Source organism: Lampetra fluviatilis, chromosome 15, assembly GCF_964198595.1.
Source record: "Lampetra fluviatilis chromosome 15, kcLamFluv1.1, whole genome shotgun sequence".
In the NCBI taxonomy this organism is placed as follows: domain Eukaryota; kingdom Metazoa; phylum Chordata; class Hyperoartia; order Petromyzontiformes; family Petromyzontidae; genus Lampetra; species Lampetra fluviatilis.
The window spans coordinates 2,369,955-2,387,251 of NC_136289.1; the positions used below are offsets into that span (position 1 = coordinate 2,369,955).

A 17,297-nucleotide genomic window follows, 5' to 3' on the forward strand; every position below is an offset into this window, starting at 1 on the left:
GCAAAACAAACCTTTATTATGGATCATTTGGCCTCAATGGTCATCTAGCTAACCTCATGCTGAGAAGGATGTCGCCGTTGCGCGAGATGAAGAGCAGGATGTTCTCTTGCGTCACGTCGTGGAAGTTGGCCATCTTCTCGTTCGCGAAGAACAGGTCGGGTTTCCAGAGGCACTTGAAGAGCTTGGGGTCCACGGTGAGCATGTCCGAGCCGTGGTAGTCCTGCGGCAGCCGCAGGCGCGGGTCGTTCCACTTCTGTCTCAGGAAGATGTTCACGCGGTAGTCCTGTCGGAACACAGAGCAGTATGTCCATGGAGTGTTACCGAAGTGTAGAGGTGAACCCTGTAGCGGCTCGCTCACACTGCTTCTGGTCCTTACCTAGACGGAGCACTGGAGAGGCCCTTTAGAGGGTATTTTGACTTCTATTAACTCTTTTTTATTTTACCGCATAAGGCCCACTGAGCTACGTAGATCTTTTTCAGATGCGATCTGGCCACAACTGATAGCTCAACGAAGCGGCTTATCGCGTGGAAATGAATAGCCACCAAATACTCTGAGCTAATGTCGATTCCAAATGTGGAGGGAAAAACCAGAGGGCCCAACAAAAAATCCACGCGGCCATGGGGAGAAAAATATTCCAACTTCAAATTATTGAGTCGTCAGGGTTGGAATTGAATCTGCGAACATTTGTATACCAGGCGAGGTAGTTAACATCTCGCCACCGTGGTAGCACAGTGCACACCACTGTGCTATTGAAATAGGTTATAGATTATGTCATGTGGAGAGGTGTATGGCCCAGGAGCACCCACAAAATCTGACCCCACCCCACGCTTCCCGCCGATTGACTAACTGTGTTGAACCTATGAGAGAAGCATCAAAGAAAATACCTAAACTCATTTTCTGGGCTCAACTGTTAAGCATTGTTGGGTGATAAAGCAGTCGATTGTTAACTTATTGTAAAATGTAGCACACAGGCTTAATGTGTTGCTTTGGTTTGATGTGCCCGTGAGAGATTATTGGCTTTGTATTGTTCCTTTGGATAGTGCACAGCTCTTCATTGAATGAGTTGTGTCATTTTTATAAGAAAGAAAAGCTGTCTGACTAAAACTGCTCTTGATGTTGAAGGGACTTAATATCATCTCAAAGTGGTAATTTCTCACCATATGTAAGAGTTGCAGAGTGGACAGAATTATCCTGTCTGCAAGTTGAGATATATCGATTAACTTTTTGGAAACAGCACTAAGAATAGAATATGCCTCATAATTTACTTTTCTGCCACATGTCCATGACATACTTGGCAGCATCTATAACTTATATCAATAGCACAGTGGCAGGCACTGTGCTACCAACAGTGTGACCTGAGTTTGGTTCCCATACAAGGCTCACATCAGTGGTGAATAATATCTGCACTGGTTCTGGGATTTTCCCTTCATCAATCCGCATTGACTGGCTAGGTGAAGTATGGTTAAACATCCCCTTTGGGCAGTAAAGCGTTGAGTACGCCTTCATCAAACAGTAGATTGACAGAAGGGTTGAATGTAATATATATTCGTTGATGATGTATTTGTCTATACCGTATTTCTGACAATATTCTACATGCAGGTACAAATGAAAAATAAACTATTTTCAACACACCATATTTGATCCACGAGCAGTATGGTTCATGTTAAGGGTTATTAAATCAGCCAACCTGGGTTTAACCTTACAGAGCCAAACAAAATGCAGCAATACAGGTGTTAGAAAAAAAATCAGATGGGTTATAGAACCTCTCCAGAGTGGGATAAAAGAAGAAAAAGATGCATACAATTTTATCAGAAATCCATTCCGATTTCTTTGGCTCATCAGATTCCCACTTTAATCTGAAAACAATTAATTCCACTGCTTTACAACTATACTGCAATGTGATTACAGTGCTTTTATACAAATTCGTAATGGATAACAAATGAAGCTGGTACATTAATGTCAAAGAGTGGGCTGCAGTGATACCAAGGTATTTGGACAGGAACATTGCATTGGGAGAAATGAGGCCAGTGGTTTTCAATATCAAATAGAGAAAAATAAACAATAAAAACCCATTACAAACCTTCAGTCCATTCCCAAGGAAGCAGAACAAGTTTCCTCAGCAAAGAAAGTTTTAAAAGTACAGCCGTTCTATATTATATTTACAGGGCGACTCTGTCTTAACACAGCACATGAAGAGACTGCAAGTAAACTGTTAGCAAGGAAGTAGATCCTCTTAGCACCATATCGCAGGAATGGGAGTAGCAGGGCAATGAACGCGGTGATCCGAGTTCAAGTCTCAGGCATTGCTAACTTCAGGGGTGAGCGAATACTGAACTGGTCCTGGGCACCTCCTTTCACCGACCCACGCTAACTAAGCTGGTGAATTATGGTCAAACAACTCCGACGAACGACATGATGTGGAGAGGCCTTTACGCAAAAAAAGATTGACAAAGCTGGAATGTACGATTACTTTGCGTAAAATGTTTACAACACTCTCTATATATCTGCAAATTGTGCTGTAGAGTTAAGTTGAAACGTCAGATCACAGCCACATAGCAGTTCAAGGCATTGCTTAACTTATTCGCAAATAGAATACGTGGATTTGCCGTGGTTCTCACTCTGAATTGTAGAATCAGGTGAAAACTTAGACGCATTGCATGTGGCTTTGGTCAAAATCAAGTGATTCTGGTGTAGTTGGCTGGTTCAGAAAATGGATATAGTGCGAGAAAATGAGCCAGCCTGGGCCCGAGTAGAAGCAAATTCCCCCATGATTATTTAAGGATCGTGAGTTGATTGTCTCAGCCTGATCACCAATGATTCTTACCAAAAAAAAACCATCACGTTATATTTTACTTCGTCACTAATTTTGGCACGTTCCAATTCTGAAGACTTCAACTGTTGGTGTCATGGTCATACGAACAACACTATTAGTGGTAGATATAAAATGCGCTCCACATAATGTGCATCAGAGGTCTATTGAAGTGAATCATAAGCAGTTTTGTGAAGTCACCTTCCACACCCATTTTGGTGACACAAAGTGATGCCCTGCTTGCTTCAGCATTTACTTCTTTGTCTCATGACATGATGCAGATAGTGAAATTTGGATGTAATTGGGACAAACCAGTCATTGTTTTCAAGTCTGTCCATAAAATGTACTCCGAAAATAAGTCTGCTGCAGCCACCTTGCTTTTAATTTAATGAGGCCATAGCAGGGAATGTGTTCGTTTTTTTTGTCCTGTTTTTATTCCAACTGTGCCAACAGCATTATTGCGTGAGAGAAAGCAACCATTTGGATCTCGTGCAGAGCAGCACATGACCCCCGTGCATTGGAGAATTCCTCGACGTAAATAATTGCCGTGTCTTGTGCTGTGCCTACATTCCGTGGCACTTTGGTGCCTGCTGAGTTCAGTGGATGGTTGTACAACCGGGCCACAAAGTATAAGTGGCACCAAATAAATAATGAAAAATTCCCAATTAAAATATCCCAGCACCTGCACAATATGATGGGCACACTCTCCATGGCATACTCTGAGTGCCGTGCCATCACGAGATAATTATTTCTGCTGCTGGATTATTTTATTCCGGCATTCCTGGGGTGCCATGGTGGTGGAATGTTAACTACCTCGCTTGGTATATAGGAGGTTGTGGGTTCCATCCCGACCCTGACACCTGTATACTTGGAGTTTGCATGCTCTCCCCGTGATCCCGTAGGTTTATCTCCAAGTTCTCTGGGTTTTCTCTCCACATTTAGAAACATGCGTTTAGACTATTTGGCTGATATACATTTCCACCTGATAAGTCACTTCATTCAGGTACCATTTGTGGCTAAATCTCTTCTAAAAAAAGTGCTACCGTAGCTCAGTAGTTCTTACCTGGTACATTTTTTTATAGGGTGAGTTGTAAAATGAATAAAATGTTCTCCAATAACCGCTGTGTGCTCTGTGACCACACGTATTCTATATATGCTAAATATGGTAGGGCGCGGAGATTGACAATGCTTTACCGACCCAGTGTTAATATCGAGAGACGAGTGCAAGCTGCCCTATCGATATTAAACCCTCTGTTTACGATGATGATGCTAAGGGAAATTGGCATGGAGTCAGTAATTGATTGCCAACAAATTCTCCAATTTGGCTAAGCAAAGTGGTAATATTTAGCATGCAACATTTTAAAGTAATTATCTATAGTCTAATGCAGATGTCGGCTACCAAAATAACAAGAAGAGACATTTGTTCTTCAAATTTCGTAAAAAAAAATTTCATCAACGTGTCAAGAGCCGCAATGCATGTAAACACGAGATAGTCCGTCATGAAAATAACGTCACGCAGCAGTGCTTAAGTAGCTGCTTGCGGCTTGGAGCTGCAGGCTGCTGACACTTGGTCTAATGGATGATTTGGAAAGCATTTAAAAAAATATATAATGCACAACCATTTTGCCATCCACTGCTGGATGAAGGCCTCCCCTAGCCATGTGCGTAATGGGGGGGGGGGGTTGTTTGACCATACTTCACCATAGCAGTCAGTGTAGGTTAATGAAGGGGGAAAGGTCCAGGACTGGCTCAGATATCACTTTCCATTAATTTTGCCCATGGTCTACAATAGAATTCAGGTCCCCAGGTTTACAGCACAGTGTGAAACCACTAAGGACATCGCTAACCCATTTTACCATTATCCTTAATTTTGTATTGAAATGCACAACATGCACCACTCAGTAGCACATGAACTATGTGACATTCCTGGAATTTTCAACCGATAACCATAACACAGAGAACAATTAAAATTAAATTAATTACGTTGGTCTCACCATGTAAAACCCATGCTGATTACTTATACAGCAAGGGGATACGTATGAGATATAGTTATCTTGAAAAAGTTTATTTATATACAAAAACTATTACGTGAGGTAATTTTCAAGTTTTGGCTATGATAGGTCACTCAAGGTATTCACAGGGCAAAGTATTTGTTCACTTCAAAGTGGAATGTCATCATTGGTACAGCATTCCCTTGTTATTCACGAACTTTCTATCCACGATATTGGCTATCCGCAAACGGCATCTGGAACTGTGCACGACTGCATTGAGAGAGATACAAAGGAAATTATGACATAAAGTGATGAGAGATAATGCGATGCGATAAAGTGATTAGATGAAGTGATGAGAAAAAGTGATGAGAGATACAAAGATAAGATAAAGTAATGAGGGAGAATGTGATGCGAGAAAGGGATGATATAAAGTGATGAGATAAAGTTACGAGATTAAGTGATGAGATTAAGTGATGAGATAAAGAGATGAGAGAGATAACTTCTCGAAGCTTTAGAATGATATGCAGACGTTGCGCGTACGACATCCATTGGCCGATATCATTATATGTAAAATTAGCTATTCACGAGCATCTCCGGAACGTATCCCTCGCAAATAACAAGGGAGTGCTGTAATTCACTGTATAAATAAATGGGTAGGACTCACGCTGCCAACTCGGTGCAAATTGGCTCACTGGCGAGCGCACTGACCACTTGGCTGTACAATCGTCCAAAAAATGTTGCCGTGCAGTTCATCATGTTAATCCGCAACATTTCAAAGGTGGAATGAATGGGGAATCTCAGCTGGATTCCTGCTGAGGCTGACAGCATTAGTCTTGTGATCAATGACTCTGTACGTGGACACGACCCCACACATTGATGCCCCAGGTCGGCAGCGCGTGGACATTTCTAGACAGGTCATTACACACCGCGACGACAACATGAGCAGACAAGCAGCCCTCCTTTTAAGGGTTCTCTTTTAAGGGTTTCTCAATGCATTGTTGTGAGTACTTTCTTCGTATGAGAGCTGTTATATTATAGCCATCTGATGGGTACGATGGCATAGCAGTTAACGCGCCACACTGTGAGCCCGGTGACCTGAGTTTGAATCACAGCCACGGCTAACATCAGTGGTGAGTAATAAATCAACTGGTCGTGGGGCCTCATCAAGTCACCTACCAACACTGGCCAGTGTGGTAATATATGGTCAAACAAACAATATGACATCAAAGGCCGTAACTTATAGTATTGATACATATTATTCTTACTATTCTATTGTTGACTAGGTCATTTAATGCCTATTTTCCCCATGATAATGAAGTCAGTGAAATTACAAATCAGTATTTATTGATACTATTAAAATTTTGGAATATTTTATTAAACATCCGCAGGTAGAAAATGTCACATACAGTATATCAATTTTACGCGGAAAATATCACAACGGTTTACCCGTTATTAAGGAAATGTTTAGTTGGTTAACAAATAACACGTAACATGGGGGTGCCACGGTTGTGAGATGTTAACTACCTCGCCTGGTATACAGGAGGTTGTGGGTTCGATCTCCACCTCGATGCCTGCATATTTGGAGTTTGCATGTTCTCGTCATGGTCGTGTAGATTTTTCTCCGTGTCCTCCGGTTTTTCCCTCCATATCTAGAATCAAAATGTGTTTAGAGTATTTTGCTGATATACATTTCCATATTATAAACCACTTCGTTGAGCTACCATTTGTCGCCAGGTCGCTTCTGAAAAAGAGCTAAATATCTCAGTAGGCCTTACCTGGCAAAATAACAAAAAATAGTTTAGTTTTCAAATAGTTTTCTATCACCTGGAGTTATTAAAACATTTGCCAGGTGGCTGGTGCTGGGCCCATACCACCGTGTTGGTGGCCCAAACTCACGTTCACTCTGCTCGTTCGCGGTAGATCACTGCCATGGTAGCCCCCACATACACACACCAGCAATTCTGCCCCCCCCCCTCCCATCCGAGAGGAGCTGGAGCCGGGCCTGAACGAAAAGCAGAACTTAAATAATAATCGACAACCCTTTGTATTCAAAGAAAGCAGTTATGTCATATTAATGTTGATGCCACTGTAATAGGCCTTGTAAACCTGCTGATATTACCACTTATACTCTTTGGTTCTTTCGGTAAAGTCACGTAGGTACAAAATAAATTAAATCACGACGTTTCAGGCGCAACACAAGTGCCCGTCATCAGGTAGAAACAACCACAGCAATAAACAATTGCTGAAGTGGGCAAAAGGAGGCTGCCTACGTGACTTTACCAAAAGAACCAAAGAGTATGGATTCCTGCAGTCACGAAAACTTCTCATCTAGATTGCCACTCATGTTCAATTAAACTCTGTAACATGTTTGCTCCAATAAGAAAAGTCTTAACTCCTTTAACTATGTACGTTGCACGGCTTAACGTGTTTTTTTTCTGAAGGACTGGCAGATGCCTCTGCAGGCTTCCACACCCCTAATTTTTTATTCAAATTCAAATACCAGTATGGAATACAGACCACAAAACCTGATCTGTGTTCTTGGGGCAGACCAGTGGTGCAGTGGTATTGCACACTGCACTATGAACCTGGTGACCTGAGTTTGATGCCTGGCAACAGTCAGCATCATCAGTGTATGCTCTCTAAAAAAATACTGATCCTGAAAATATATCCAAAACAGATACAGATGACAAACCTTAACTCACAAATAAATATATTGTCGGTCGATAGATGTCTTAATGCGTTGTTCTGTAATAATTAATAATTATCCGTCTCGGAGGATTAAGAACGTACACACAAGTGATGTATAATCAAATGGAATAGGGACACATTTATTGTTTTCTACTTGGGCGTCCGAACAGCTACAAGATTGCTGATGAGTCGAGGCCCGCTTTGTAATGGAATATTTGCATGCCTAGTCACGCCCACCCCTAACACAGAGCTGCCAGAGACTAAAATGTGTCTGATAATAGTTTTTTTCCCTCTTTACTGGCCACAAAACAGGTGTTAAGATGTTAAACACCAAACTGAAACCTTTTTACAAGGAATCATGTCTGCATTAACCACAATGCTTGTGGTCAGAATGCAAACCAAAAACATACTCTGATCATATATGCATTGTCTTTGAAACTGATTGGTCCACACCAGAGACACCTTTCTTTTTAGCCTCGTCTCAAACGGTGTTATACCAGAGGACGTCCAAAGGTGTATAGCCCAAAGAATGCAGTATCAGAGTAATGAGAGCTCGGGTGAGCATCTACATCATGGGACCTCCTTTGCCAGTACAATAATATGATAATAGGTTTTCCCCCTTTTTCTGGCAACAAAACAGGTTTTAAGCTGTTAAAACACCAAACTGAAACCTTTTTACAAGTGCTTCCAGAAGGCCCCTATTTGAGGGCTTATCGCTCTGGACCATTGGGCGATCGTGACCTCTGTTTCCCTATCGGATGTCTGCATTGTGTTTTTGGGTGGTTGTCCTATGGGAATACTGGTTCTAGTAATAGAAAATGTGGAATTTCTACATTTGTCTTCGGGCCATAAAAGTAGATTATTGCATGTAATACCTTTTTGAGCATGGAGCCACTGATATCTATGGTATATATCAATCGGATATGCACCATAGATCTCATATGTGTTTTCGGTGTTCAGTACAATGCCCGACGTCTCGCACTATGTGTTAGGCTCCCAGTACATGGAGCAAAACGTTGGACATCGTGCCGAACAATCTTTCTTACAACCCAATGACACATGGGAGAGCGATACAACACAACTGCAAAAACTACGCAGTAGTAGTCGTAAAATAAATACCAATTTGTGGGAAGTCAACAGTGGTTGTCTGATGGAGTGTTTTGTTTGTTTCCATAATTAAAACAAAACCTCAGTGCCAGTGCACTGAGACAGGGGGTCCTTATCTCCATGGGTGACCCTGATGCAACAAAGGGAATACCACATTCCTATGGCAGAAGTCAGACTCTCCTTTGGTCCATGGAAAGCTGATTTTTTCTGCACCTCCGATTAGCATGGTTGGCTATGTACGGTGCAAAAAAAATGCAACATACATCTGACCAATATTTAAGATTATAACTTTACAATTGCATTATTATAGACTATGGCAATGGCATTAAACAGTATAATACGTTCTTCTTTTAATATTATTTGGGTCTTTCGGTAAAGCTATGTAGATAGAAAAATAATACAATTTTCACGACGTTTCGATCACAACACAAGCAATCATCATCAGGTGAAAAAATATAGAGAGAGAGAGAGAGCTGCCGAGGCAGGAGAAAATACAGCGGGAGAGCTGCTGAAACACGAAGTTATATAAGCATGAGATGGGCTCAGCCCAAGGGTAAGTATTGCATGAATTTTCATGTAAATGTAAGATCGGTGATGTACCTCCATGACGACGACGCAGTTGTGGAGGTGGCCATTGTATTGTGAGAGATGAGCATGTCAATGTAAACGAACCAACGCAACGATGGCTGTGCTAGTGAGAGGGACAACCCGCATCGAGAAAAAAGGAGCAATGGTGGCTGTGTTAGTGAGACATTTAGCATGTATGTAACTCAGAGAAACGGAAATAACTGCTAGCATCGGCAGGTAGGATGGAAACATCACAGCCAGTTATGACTTAAACTGGTTAATAACGTCTTTCCAATGATTGCGTAGTTTGTATCCATCTTCTCGGTTGAAATTGTGTCTGTGTTAAAATATCTGAATGGCTTCTTGAACGAATCTTTGTTGATAGCCAGTGGGCTTGCAGGATACCTTCGTCTTGGAAAAATCTATTTCGTGTGTGCCCACAGCTTTAAAGCAATGATCAGCCACAGCTGAGGTATTGGTCCTACTGTGTTTCAGATCTGCCTTATGTTCACGAACACGATCCGAGATATGTCGCTTAGTTTCCTTACTTACTTCACCTGGAATGGAATATTCTACAAACAAGTTGAAGGTACCCTAATGGGTTATCCATTATCTCCAGTTGTAGCCTATGTTTTCATGGAAAATTTTGAGACAGATGCCATCCAGGCATCCACCCTACGTCCTTCATTGTGGAAGAGATACGTAGATGACACGTTCGTTATCTGACCACATGGCTTACCAGCTCTGGGCCAATTTTTCAACCACATCAATTCCATACACCCAGCCATCAAATTCACCATGGAGGTGGAAAAGGATGGCCAGTTACCATTCTTGGATGTTTTAATCGAAAAGAGACCAGATGGCTCAATGGGACACTCTGTCAACAGGAAAGTCACCCATACGGATGGCTACCTAAAACCTGACTCCAACCACCATCCAGCCCAGAAGAATTCCCTCATCAAAACTCTACACCATAGAGCTCATTGTATTTCCGACCATTACCACCTATCGAGTTAACTGGAGCACATACACCAAGCCTTCAAGATGAATAGATATTCAGACTATACAATTCGTAAAGCTATCACCCCAACTGTTGGGAAATAACCATCTGAGGACCCAATCAAAACTATCACCTTGACATACATAGTAGGGGTCACCAAAAAGATTTCCAAAACCATGAGCAAACACAAGATCCAGGTTCGATTCAACACAGTACATAAAATTCGTGATCTGATCCCATCTGTGAAGGATGTGATCCCTGACATGCAATACCCCGGTGTCTACAAACTAAGCTGTCTTTGTGGCAGTAGTTACATTGGGGAAACTAAGAGACATGTCTCGGACCGTGTTCGTAAACATAAAGCAGATCTGAAACACGGCAGGACCAATACCTCGGCCATGGCTGACCATTGTTTTAACACTGTGGGCAACACGAAACTGATTTTTCCCAAGACGAAGGTACTTTGCAAACCCACTGCCTATCAGCAAAAATTCGTTCATGAAGCCATCCAGATATATAAACACAGACACAATTTCAACCGAGAAGATGGGTACAAACTGAGCAATCATTGGAAGGACGTTATAAACCAGGTTAAGTCATAACTGGCTGTGATGTTTCGTAGATATTTTCGACTTTCTGGTGTTACATTAACAGGTTAAATGTCTTTACATTAACAGATTAAATGTCTCACAAACACAGCCACCGTTGCTCGTTTTCCTTGATGTGGCGGTGGCTCTACGACCAATACTCGTTACAAGGTATGTGTTTTTTTTTGCAATGGGAGGGATAATTCGGTGGAACACCAAGCAAAACAGATGGAGAGAGAACATGAAAACTGCACACAGAAAGGCAACCGAATCGGAATTCGAACCGAGGAGCAAGCAAAACAGATGGAGAGAGAACATGAAAACTGCACACAGAAAGGCAACCGAATCGGAATTCGAACCGAGGAGCTATTGCTGTGAGGCACAAGTGTTGCCACTGATTTAATTTACAGTACGATCTAATTAATGGGGTGAATTGTATCAACTACGCCAGCACTGTAGGACTCACAGAACAAAGGCATGGCCTGAAATGTCATTATGCTGCCCACTTGTTATACGGAATGGATTGAGTATAGACTTTTGTGCCAGGAACTTTTACTGAAGACCACTCAGAGCAACACGGCAAGAGGACATGGCACAAGTGATACGGTGGTGGGCCCCTTTTCCAGTGACTTGGAGCTAGTTAATAAAAAAATATATATTTGTAATTTGCTGGGTGAAGGAAAACCCAAAGCAGCAGCTTTGCTCATCTGCAATTGTGTTTTTATGCCTCAGACGATGCGTGCCTTTTCTAATGTCACTTTATTTCCCTTCCACATGCACAACTACTGAAGTAAAAAAATGAGGTAACATTACGGATGAACCATTTGCCATACTTTCATCTTCTGGTCACCTTAGAGTACTGCAGTTGAGGGTAGCATACTTAACAGAGAGCTGTGTTAGAGGCACATCCTAACGAACTTTAAGCTATTTCTATCTTACCAAGTAAGGCCCACTGAGCTATAAAGCTCTTTTTCAGAAGCAACCTGGCCACAAATGATAGCTCAACGAAGTGGCTTATCATGTGGAAATATATAGCAGACAAATACTCCAAACGCATATTTCTAAATGTGGAGGAAAAGAAACCGGAGGACCCGGAGAAAAATTCCACGCAACCACAGGGAGAATATGCAAATTCCAAATATAGAGGCGTCAGAGTTGAGATCGAACCCACGACCTCCTGTATATCAAGCAAGGTAGTTAACATATCGCCACCGTGGCCCCCTAATACATCCATCTACATTGTCCCTTATACTTTAAAAGGCATTGAGGGGGGCTCGTGTATGTTTGATGGTTTTGATCCAGTGGTGTATATTTCACTGCAGGCAAGAATAAATCTCACAAAGCATGACTAGCTGTCGGCTTCCCGTCAAGGGGTGTTCGCCAGATAGTGCTCATGATCCTAGATGATTGGTTGAACCTTACTTGGGATTGAACTCACAATTGTATAATTGGCAGCCCATTGCTCTGGCATCTGAGCTGTATTTCAGCACTGGTGTAGTGCTGCAAAGTAAAAAAACGAGTTTTAAAGGTAGTCTTTCTGTAGGTGCAGAGAGAGGTTGTCATTGCTAATTGCCATACATGGACATGACTTTTGAAGAGAAAATTAGCATTAAGGCTCGTCAAAAGTATATTTCTTCACCCTGTTTTTTGTTCGTAATCATAGCAATGAAAGTCTCAATGTGAAAGGACTACGCTTATAAAATTCACAGTGAATAGACCATCACCTATCCTTGCACTTTATTTAGGCACAACCAAACAGCCCTACTCTTAAATAAATAAACATTCTAAGAAGCATGATGCTCAAACACTTGTATCGCCCATAATCACGCGGATCTGCGATAAATTACACTTGATTGAATGTTCATGAGCATAAATGAAAGGGGCATGCTCAAAACACGGTGGCCAACATTAAATGAGCAGGCCAGGTAATTGATCATTGACAAATAAGGTTTGTTGCTGACGTATGTAAGTTGTCACTCGGCCTATCCAGAAATGCAGTATTTAAAGTGAATTAACCCTTTTGCATGAAACAAAATTATTAACTTACCGCTGGAACGTGATCTGTGTTTGTAAGAGCAAAGGCTCGTCCCCGTTTTCCCAACCCAAATGTGGCGCGCTCAATTGTAGTGCACAATTGCGACAGTGCCTTCTACACATTTGCAGGAGACCGTTTTGAAAACAATGACACTCCGTGTAAGGTTCACCATTCTTGGCATTATGTGGGACAAATGCCTCAACTGGCTTATTCTCACATATGCTCCAAAGCTCATCTTCTCAACATTTTCAAACAAATTGGCAGTGAAAAGGGGGGAAATGAGGGCAGTGTTTTGTCAGAAATTGGCAGAAACTGCCTTTTTGCTCACACACACACACACGTATATATTTGGCCTGCAAACCTAGAACATCCTCCAATTAATTTCCCAACATTTTAAGAAGATTGTGAACAGTACTCAGCAAAACGTATTTTACATGTACATGCTTTCCTCTGCATTCCCTTTTCTTGGCAAGTTGAATCTAATTTCATTGTGAAACTCTACGTGAATATCACACACTAATTCAGACTGTAAAACAAGTAACTCGACACTTCTGTTTGTCATACTGCTGCATTGATTTTAAAACAACAAAAATATCCCAAAGTTTTGGTTGAATCTTACTTTCCAGACCATATTATTATCTAGGAACATATTGTAATACACCACTAACCACCTGCAAACAAGCTGATTTCATCTTTCTATCTCCTCAGTAAACCGTGTATCTGAAGTGTTCAGGTTCTGAGTTGCCATTGTTATTGACTGTCTGACATCATCCCTTGGTCTTCTCAGGCCCATTTGGCTACGACATTAGGAAGCCACTGGAGATATGCACTTTTAAATATTTATTGAAAACTAATTTCTTGAAAACTACCTTTTGTGTTTAGTTTGTTGTCCTTCCCGTGTACCTCTGATTAGCATGGTTGGCTACGCACGGTGCGAAATAAGTTCAACATACCTCCATGAAACTTTGGATGCTCTCTACTCCCTCTTAAACACTCACACACAATAACAAAGTTAACTTTCACACATTCATGGCTATAACTCTCCAGTACCCCCTCCCCAACTTTACTAAAAACAAAGATCCACCGTATAGCCTTAACAGGCATTTGAAGCAAGTGCTGATAGCGAGCAGTACCGGTGAAGGCCAGCACATCATACAAGGAGGTGGGTGGCTAGCACCACGCCCGTCCACCTTTGTCTCCCTAGTCGCGATGTTTACACACTGCACCAAGTACTCATCTGAACTGATCCTGGAGGCCCAGGACCAGTTCAGATATCCGTCACCAATGTTGGCTGTGAGCAGGAATGTGTGCACATGACTACCATCACCACTTGGGGAACCACCAGTCAAAGCAAAATATCACGTAGCCACGTTCTCAAGACGAGACAGCCTTCTTACAGCGGTACTTCATAAAAGCATGAATGGACATTACGTGCCCATAACAGCAAATAAAAACGTGTGACTGAAAATAAAGCGCCACTAAAAACCGACACAGAACTAAAGTCGCATGAATTTAATCAAAACCAATATTTCAAAGAATTGAAAACATAACTTTAAAAGTTGTTCTTAATTCGATGTTTATTGTCCAGAAGAATGGCGTGAGAAAACACGTTGTGTACTTGTTTGTCGTCGTCTTCTCCCTCTGTGGCCTTCGCTTCCGTGAGGTTGTGTTTTAGAGGTAACGACATCGCAAAGGCTAGCTCATGAGATGATCGAGCAAGGAGGGTGGCATCTTACACGCAATAAATCACGAATCGCACCGCCCTCCCTCGTCCACAGACTCACAATGCAGCCGTCGTGAGATTGCTTTTGACTAGAATCTAATAACACACAAGTGGATCACTCTATACTAACAAGTTATTGACCGCTACAATATGAGTTCCATCGCCCATTGGTCAATACTATTGGTTATTACTCTGGATGTTGCGAATAAAAACAGCAATTCATTTTCTAGGACACCTCATTTTGGATTTTATTATTTTAACTTCGTTAGCCTAAGAAATATGAATAAAATTGTGTAATTAGAAATGGTAATTTTGAAAGCTCCGCTGATTTTAAATGTCCTCTCTGGATATACCATATGCGAGTGAATGATTTTTGTTATGCAGATATAAAATGTATGTATATTAGATTTGGAAATATAGTGTCTGCAATTTAAAAGATTTAGGATTCGTACTAATTTATTCCATTAATGATACATCTGCATTATTAATGCCCCTCTATAACCACAGTGTTATATATTAATAAGCTGGAAATAACAATACTATAGCCCAGTGTTTCCAAACCTTTCCGGGCCTATGGACACCCAACGCTCACATCTCTTCAAAGGCCACGATGCACCAGAAACATTATTATTGTACAGTTATAATTTGATTCAGCTGCAGTTAATATATTTTTGCTTGCTGCGGTTGCACCCGATTCAAGAGCCGAATGGCTCACAGGGCTATACCAAATAAATTAAACTGAAAATAAATGAAACTGAAACTGAAATTAATCTTTATTTGAAGCGTTCGTTACTGCAGTAATCCATACTCTTTGGTTCTTTCGGTAAAGTCATGTAGGTAGAAAAAACAATAATAAATCACGACGTCTCGGTCGCGACACAAGCAGTTGACCTCAGGCGGAAAAAAATACAGCAGTGGAACTACTGAGCCAGCGAGAAAGCTGTTGCAATAAGGTTATATATGATTTGATCAGTTTACATTACATGGCAATGACGATGGGGCACCGAAGGTCACGATAGGTCACAATATACCACCTGATGTTTGCCGATTTCAGCCAAACACATTCTGTTATGCGAGTACATGTGTGATGGCAAGGGTATGTGTTTCATCTCCACCAAAAAAGAAAATTGGGCCATTAAAACAATGTACTGGACACAGAAATACCATTTGAGGCTGTGCTTTTACAGAAAATAAAGTTTCGGCACTGTTAAAAGCAAACCAGGCATACCTCTAGCTGAAAGAGATCTGTATTGACAGCTAGGGCTTCTTATTACATCCAGGCGGTGCTGCTGCAGGAACGATCGGTGGGTGACCCAATGGCATTGCCATCAACCCGGCTCCAGTCCAGCCAGGAGGAACATTGCAGGTGTAGTGGGTCCAACTGAGTCGCAGACGTTGTTCCTTTTAGAGGCAACACATTTATTTATAACACATAACACAGAGGGGTAACTGCCCCTTTACCAGATATAGCCAATACAGAGTAGTTACAGCTACGGAGGGTCGGACCCTCTCACTCGGGTCTGTGACCACGTGATTGCCTCGTAGGACGTAGAGCTTCCAGCTTGAGACGTAGAGCTTCCAGCTTGTAGAATGCAGCGACCCCGGTCCCTCTCAGGGACACGCCTTATATCCCCCCACGGGTCGGGACCACTCTGCCCTTTGCCCTGCCCCCTTCTAAATCCTTCCAACTCTCCCCGGACACGTGATCACCCGCTAGTTCCCCCACCACCTGGGGGCCTCTCTGTGGACACTCCAGATCACGTGTCTGCGTGGTCAACCAGAGTGCCTTGTCCCGGGGCAACCCTGCCCCTGGGCTGACACTTTGTCACTCCCCCCTGTGGGGCCCACACCACACGCTATCAGTGGTGCTCACGCTAACACCAACACACACCAAGCCCCGCTAGGGCTGGTACTACACCCGCCCACGGGGTGAATGTGATGACAGTGCATCGCGTGCCGTGGCCCTCTCAGGCTGGCACCATACAGTGACATTCCCGATGTCACGACATCACCCCCACCATTGTAGCATTCAGCCGTCCCGGCTGCCAACTCCCCCTTTTAATGAACAATCAATTAAAATGCAAGAACCACAGTGTGCCTCAACATTAACAGAACAAAAATAAATACCCCAACCCACCTGTACAAAAATTACACTATACACAAATGTACAAAACGAACCCATAACAACAACCAGCAATAAAACCCCATCATAACAACAACAACAAGTAATAAAAACGCGTAACCTTCGGGATCCCTCTTACCATGACACCTCCCACCTTCACCGTGTAACGACGCTCGCGAGCTCAATGGCGGCCAGGATCAGCCAATGACCGCCACGACACAACGAGCGCGACAAGCAACTGACAGCGTAGGAGCGTGTGTGCGAGGGAATCACTAAAAACGAGTCTTTCAGCGAGTGCGTGATGCCGGGCCCCCAGGGGTGGTGGGCTCGCTCACCCTGGAGGTCCTGGGGGAAATGTCCAAATGTTCCACTGAACCCGGCTCCTCACGGAGAGCAGCAGGCCGGGTAGACGGATCCACCGCTCTTGAAACACAGGACCAACCGCAGTGGGCATACACCCCGGGTCGCACTCGACACTCGGCCCCAGCGATATGGAGATGAGATGAATTCGCACGGTGTGATAACCGGTTCCAGGCAAGAGGGATAGATAAAGCAACAATCACCCATCCCGGGATCGTCGTGTGCAAGGCTCAGCACCCGCATCCCCGACAACGCCCCCTTCCGGACGTGCCGGCAACGCATGACCCAACACCGTACCCTCCTGGAT

General features: G+C 42.8%; 1 protein-coding gene across 4 annotated transcripts in view; it reads right to left on the bottom strand.

The window, feature by feature from the left end:
* Nucleotides 1–17,297, bottom strand: part of GLRB (glycine receptor beta) — a 227,905-nt gene that overhangs the window by 129,106 nt on the left and 81,502 nt on the right. For all 4 annotated transcript variants that reach the window (XM_078862959.1, XM_078862958.1, XM_078862962.1 and 1 more), the window contains one exon: nt 54–283. In XM_078862959.1, the coding sequence (XP_078719085.1) occupies nt 54–283 (230 nt within the window). The remainder of the gene's footprint in view (nt 1–53; nt 284–17,297) is intronic.